The sequence below is a fragment of the Mus caroli genome, chromosome 16 (assembly GCF_900094665.2).
Source record: "Mus caroli chromosome 16, CAROLI_EIJ_v1.1, whole genome shotgun sequence".
NCBI lineage: Eukaryota > Metazoa > Chordata > Mammalia > Rodentia > Muridae > Mus > Mus caroli.
Window position 1 is genome coordinate 12,165,336 of NC_034585.1, and position 6,753 is coordinate 12,172,088.

The window sequence follows — 6,753 nt, forward strand, 5'->3', positions numbered from 1 at the left end:
CAGAAATCCGCCTGCCTCTGCCTCCCAACTGCTGGGATTAAAGGCGTGCGCCACCACGCCCGGCTAAACTGGAATATCTGATGCTTGTCTTTGGGTTTCAAACTAGTCTTGAACGTCACGATAATTTTATTTCCCATTGCTTAAAAAAAAAAAAGCTTTAATTTATTATTACTATGTATGCACTCACGTGCCAGGGTGTGGTGTATGGAGGTCAGTGGACACACCTTTTGGGAACTAGTTCTCTCCTTCCACCATGTAGGACTCAAGGAAGGAACTCAGGTCATCAGAATAGCACGGCAAGTACCCTCGATTCACTGAACCATTCTACTAGGCCCTCTACTTTTTGAGAACTAAGCCTGATCTCCTTCTTATCTTTATAGCACAGAACATGATCCTTTAATAAGACAATGTAATTCTCATTAAAAACAGAAAGAAAGAAAGAAAGAAAAAACCCTAGCTTATAGAGCTAGTGAAGTGCTTCAGCAGGTAAAGGTACTTGCCACCAAGCCTGATGATCTGAATTCAATCTTCAGGCCCCAATATGGAAGAACAAGAGAACTTCCATAAGCCATTTTCCTGATTTTCACCCCAATATACAAAATTTCAAAAAAACCAGCACTCAAATGTAAACCAGATTACAATTCATCCAGAGTCATGTGGACTAGGTTATTATTAATGACATTTGGAACAGTCCAGTTTTGTTCCTCTAGTAATAGCACTGATGAGAAGGGCAAGGAGTGGGGGCAAGATAGGATTGTATGGCTCTCTTCTATGTTGGGAAGAAATCCGGACTGAGTAGCTGGGACATTGAGCCCTAGACTCAGGAGCCAGGGATCCTTGGACTCAATTCTCCATGAAGAACAATGCTGTTACTTAACCCATCACTCTTGACCAACTGCCCATATACCTCCAAAATGTAGAAAGTCTGCCACATGCAAATAGCATTGAAGACGGGGCACTTTTTGCGTGAAGAGACAGCATTAATGCAGCAATGAACTGTAAGAATCAAAAAGTCAGCAGTAGCTTTGCCCTGTGTACAAAGTGTTCTGTCCTACTCTGTAAGTAATGTTAATCCTTAGCTGTACATGTAGGAGATAGTAGAAAAGCATTTATGAACCCAAGTTGGCATTCTGTCCTTGAGTTACTAAATGCTCCCTCTTAAAGCTGCTCTTGTGACGTCAACATTACCAATCTGAGACATATGCAAAGTTCTGAGAGATCTATATAGTAAGGGCACACCAGACCCTGAGTTCTAAAACCTGCATCTGGGAACTTAAAAAAGGTTAAATAAACAGTAGTAAACCATAGTATAACTTTGTCTTTTTGTGACAAACCTTCATCCTTACCTGTGACATTCACTCTGTCCCCTGGTTGAACCTTGTCAACAAGATCATTGTGGGCAAAAAGGACAATAGTGTGAGGTGTCTGCCCAGCAGGCATGTCTTCAGGAGACTCTTGAAGTTTGATCTGCAGCAGAATAAAGAGTAAAACTGGAGAAACAAAGTACCATGGAAAACAATTACAGGTCTTTGTATATAGCCCATACGTTTGAGACGTAGCAAGCAACACTGAAGCCTCAGTGTGCTCTAAACTCAAGTCATTAACAAAACCAACACAGATGAAAAGAGCAGAATTCCACTGAGGAAGGCTGAGTGTAAACTGACAAATTAAATTTGGTGGAGGATTTAGACCGAGGCAGTGTGTGGGAACCTCACCCTGGGTGCTGAGTGGCCACATACCATTTGCTTGTCAGAGAAGAATGAACGGTTGTGGATCAGTGCCATGCTGTGGGTAGTGTGGCAGTGCACACAAGTGCAGGGCTCAGCAATTCTGCCTCGATCTATCTCCACCCGGGTGGTGTGGGCACAGACTTGGCATTGGAAAAAGGCCTCCTGCATCTCCGGAATCAGCTGTGATGTTCTGATGACCATGCCACTGATGGTGATGAGCTGATCAATGTCTGTAAAGAGAGAAAGGTTGGCTTGTCTCCCAGCCACTTCCCTTAGCCCACTCAAGCCTGGGTCTGCCACTAAAACATCTTAACTCATGCAGAAGTATAGATGACCAACAGAGACCCAGCATGTACCATCACCAGGAACAGCTGGTTAGTATCCTCACTACGAGCCTAGGATGTTCTGCCTATGTCCAGCCTGTTTCCCTTCCTCTCAGCACCACTATACTTCTGAATCTTTTAATTTTACCATTTCTTTTCTCTCTTTGCCCCAACACCCCCTCTCGTGAGTATATGAACACATGCATTCCACAGTCCGAATATGGAGATCAGAAGACAATTTATGGAAGTCAGTTCTCTTCTACTATGTGGGTGCTAGGAATCTAACTTGTGTTGTCAGGCTTAGCATCTTTACCCACTGAGCTATCTTGTTGGCTTACTGCTGGCCCATGTCTGGCCCTTTGTGCCTCAGGTGTGCTGCTTAGAAGACATCAACAGGTGAGAAGTTTGATGTGTAGGTATATTGTCTCCCAGCCTTTCATCTCACCAACAAGGCCACCTGGAAGCCCTGAAATCTCAGGTAAAAATCTTGGGCTGAAAATGCTTGTGGTATGGGGGATAGTCTGCTTATAATTTCAGCACCAGGGAGAAGAAAACCAGAAAGAATTTTAGGGCTTGCTGGCCAGCCAGATAATCTAGTCTACTTGCTGAGTGGAAAAAACCCTTTAGAAATGATACCCTCTGGCTTGTATAGCATGTCCTGACACACAAGAACAGCCTGGACTCTAGACCTGGACAAAGCATTTATGACCCTGGGGATCTCTGAGCCTCTCTCTGTCACTTATAAAATGGAGGAAGGGCATAGTTGAGGACATCATAAATACACACATCTATTTTTGTAGTTAGTGTCTACAAGGAAAAAAGCACTTTGCCTCTCAGCAGTAACAGTACCTATAAAACAAATGTCAGCCGGGCAGTGGTGGCGCACGCCTTTAATCCCAGCACTCGGGAGGCAGAGGCAGGCGGATTTCTGAGTTCGAGGCCAGCCTGGTCTACACAGTGAGTTCTAGGACAGCTGGGGCTACACAGAGAAACCCTGTCTCGAAAAACCAACAACAACAACAACAAAAACCAAACCAAATGTCTTTTATGCTCTTACTACTTCTACTCTTGCTTACGCCTCTCCTCTATTTGTTCCTTCCTCAACACCTTTGCTGGACTCAAAGGCCCTCAAATACATTTCATCCATTTTCGCTACCTACTTTTTGCCACTCTTGCCTAATCCTTTTTTTTTTCCTCTTAGAAATTATATGCAATTTGCCAACTTCTGAAATTAGCTGATCACCCAGCAATTCTTGCCTTCTAAAAAAGTATTTTTTGTAAAAGTAGATTTTACCTAGGCGCTATCTTCCCCACTCCTTTCTTTTAATGGTACACACATAGAAGAGTGATTTACACTATAACCATCACACATGAAAACAGGTAATTCTGACCTGCTTACAGCACCATAAAATGTCTACGTTAGGATCCTAATGTTCCAGAATTGAGCCACCATCAGAATCTAAATGAACTCAGATGTCATGTGCTTCCCTGAATTACATACATGAGTAAAAAAAATCTTTCTCTTCTAGAATTTTTCTATTTACTTTGAAATAAAACTTAAATTCTCTGTTGAGATTCTAAGTTTTCTAGAGTTAGGCTTTTTTGTCCTAAACACCGGCTCAGAAATTCCTGCTTCAGCCAGTCACAGATGCAAACAGCATTTTCTACTTTCATCCCTGATTTCTGTTATCTAAAAGAAATTCTACCACATTCACTTTTCAAACTCCACTATCTTTTACAACCAGCTTTCCCCTTATAGGTCCAGGACTTTGTCAATCCCCTTAGGCTTAGACGCTTACCTTCTGCCCATGTATTATTTATCCCCAAGCTAGAATTCTTTCTTAAGTTTAAAGAAGAGCTCAGATCACTAGGTTTGCTCAGCAACTGCTTTTATATTTGAGCCACTTTTCGGGTCTTCAGAATTTTTCTTCAGTGATGAAAAAAGTGCATACCTACTAACTAGCAATTTATTATATTTGGATAAATTAATTACAGAGTAACAAACTGTTAAGTCATTTCTATCAGGTATTCCAGTTAAGTTAAAAAATTGCATACCAAGTTCATGAAAGTATACAGAATAAATCTTTTCAACCTATAATTTAATGCTACACAATGCTTGAGATCTCTTTCTACATAAGGCATTTTACACTACTAAATATATTACCTTCTGGATTCAAGTTTCTCATACTCTTTGTCTTCAACGCATTAAAAGGTCTGACTTGAATCTGATGTTCTAAGATGGAGTCAGGATAACGGTCAAAGAAGATCTCATTGACAGCCATGTCAAAGGTTGGTATAACCTCCTGTAAAAACAAAGATGTAGGGGATGAAGAGGTGACTCAGGAGTTGAGAGCACTTGTCCCTCTGCTAGACGACAGGACTCAGGTCTCAGCGCTTTTATCAGGTGGCTCGTAAACCCCTTTAACTCTAGCTCCAGGGGTCAGAAACCCTCTTCTGGGCTCCATAGAATCGGGAGTTCGAGGTTCTCTTCAACTACAAAACTGCTCCTGAACACTACCCTGCCTCACCAGCTTCCAATTAACACCCCATCCCCAACCCAAAAAAGATAATTTACTTCATGAAATCCAAGAAACCACTAATAAGACTCATTATTTTTAAGAGATACTACTAGTTAGCAAATATAAAAAATACTCATTTTAATTGTAGTAAGACAGTTTTTGAAAATAGTCAACCTTAGCAAGCAGCCTTTTACCCAAATGTAAAATTCTCCTTTCTAGGAACCTTTACGACAATCTGGAAGCTCAAAGTGAAATTCTTACCTGTGGGTAGGAGATGAGCTGTCTATACAGATTTTTGCCAAATGATTTTATGTGTTCGCAGTTCACATTTAAAAATGGCTCTCCTGTAATATTAATCTGTAAGACATATGGACAAGTCATATTTTACTAATTATATTACCTCAAAAAACAAAACTTTCACTTGCTAATCATATTTGATTACCTCTCCAAGTTGTTGCATGTACAAAGGCTGAGTAATATCTATGCCAACATTTTCTTCTTCTTTGGCCAGAGGATCAGTAAAACACTGAAGGAATCTCTAGATGTAGAGAAACAATACTAAGCGTTAATGAACTCAGGAATATGTAACTATTATTAAAATGCAAAACAATGAGACCAGCAAGATGGTCAGTAATTAAGGATGCTTGGCTGGAAGCCTGATAACCTGAATTTGATCTCCGTAACCCTCACAGTGGAAAGAACCAGCCCCGACAAACTGGCCTCAAACCTCCAAATAAAAGCCGTGAATGGCACGTACTCCTGCCCCCAGCAATAAATATGTTGACAAATTTTTTTATGAGTATATAGCTATCTGTACACCAAAATAATTTCTCTTTTTTGGGTTTGAGACAGGGATCTCATTAAGAAGCACAGTCTGGCCTTGGACTTGCTGTAAGCATTTACCACCTAGCTGGTCGTGGTGGCATGCACTTTTAATCACACTCAGAAGGCATACGAGTGTGTGAGCTCCAGGCAAGCCTGGTTAATAGATCCAGCTCCAGGATAGTCAGGGGAACATAGAAAAATCATCTTGAAATACCAAGAACTAAGAAAAAAAAAAGTGTATCACCATTTTCCGCATGGCATGTCCCTTTTCTGGAATAAATTCTAGACCACTAACAACCTGCTATTATTCACCATGGCTATTCACACATAGGTTATTCTTTCACCCGGAGTCTCGGGACTGAGTTCTTGTGTACATAAGCTTACCTGAAAATTTTCTTTGCATGTTGCCACATTCACATCTGTTCCCCAAATCACAAGCTTTTGGCCTAGAGACTGTTCACTTGGTACGATGTCTTCTGCTGCTGCCTATTGAGAAAGACAGGATAGAAACATGTTAACGGGATGACCTACTTTATGCTCTCAAGATAACACCATCAGAGATCTGCTTTGTACTCACGCCATCAGACTGCAGATCCACCTGCAAACCCTTTCGTGCTGAGCCCAGATCTGGCCTCTGCCTTACAGGTGTGCCTCTCACCCCACTTCTTGGGGTTCCTTCCACTCGAGAGCTGGGAGTGCCATATGTCAATGGTGAGCTAACATCAAAGTCCAAAGGAATAGCTATAAAGACAAGATATTTAGCTTTACCATGAAATCCCCATAAGCACATCAAACTCCAATTTTGGAATGCTGTTTGACAATTTAAACAGAATACTTATTGCAATCTTTCATAGCCCAAACGTAGTTCTACTATAAAGTATGCTCACTAGGTCCTAACATGTGCCAACTCTGCTTCACTCCCCAGATGTTTCAGCGAAGAATCTATCAGTATACACAGAAGAATAGCAACTGGTAAACCAGCAAAACCCACACCTGACCCACCTAAAGAATGCATCTGAGGAGGGCTGGAAAACAAGGCATTCTGTGCAGGTGGGCTCTGCAGGTCGGCTCCTGGTGAGGTGGGCATTGGCAGTAGCTCTCCGGTGGAAGAATCTTCGCCTCTACGTCTCCGATTGGGAGACGACCTGCTTTCCTCACTTCGAACTTCCGTCATACAAAACAAAACAAAAAAAGACTATCAACGCTCATGCTTAGTCTCCCAGGAAGTGCCTTAGGGTAGTCATATTACTTAAACAACAACAACAACAATAACTCCCCCACCCAAAAAAAAAAAAAAAAAAAAAAAAAAAAAACACCCAAAGTGGAACAGAGGGACAAGGTGTAGGGAAAGGTTGG

The 6,753-nt window shown here is 41.6% G+C and overlaps 1 protein-coding gene across 1 annotated transcript in view; it reads right to left on the bottom strand.

Moving 5' to 3' along the window:
• Mcm4 (minichromosome maintenance complex component 4) overlaps window positions 1-6,753 on the bottom strand; it is a 15,067-nt gene that overhangs the window by 7,620 nt on the left and 694 nt on the right. The window contains exons 2-9 of the mRNA XM_021184685.1: window positions 6,400-6,561; window positions 5,975-6,138; window positions 5,782-5,883; window positions 5,015-5,110; window positions 4,834-4,929; window positions 4,218-4,356; window positions 1,740-1,960; window positions 1,347-1,467 (exon numbers count right to left, since the gene is read on the bottom strand). Of these exons, the coding sequence (XP_021040344.1) occupies window positions 1,347-1,467; window positions 1,740-1,960; window positions 4,218-4,356; window positions 4,834-4,929; window positions 5,015-5,110; window positions 5,782-5,883; window positions 5,975-6,138; window positions 6,400-6,561 (1,101 nt within the window). The remainder of the gene's footprint in view (window positions 1-1,346; window positions 1,468-1,739; window positions 1,961-4,217; window positions 4,357-4,833; window positions 4,930-5,014; window positions 5,111-5,781; window positions 5,884-5,974; window positions 6,139-6,399; window positions 6,562-6,753) is intronic.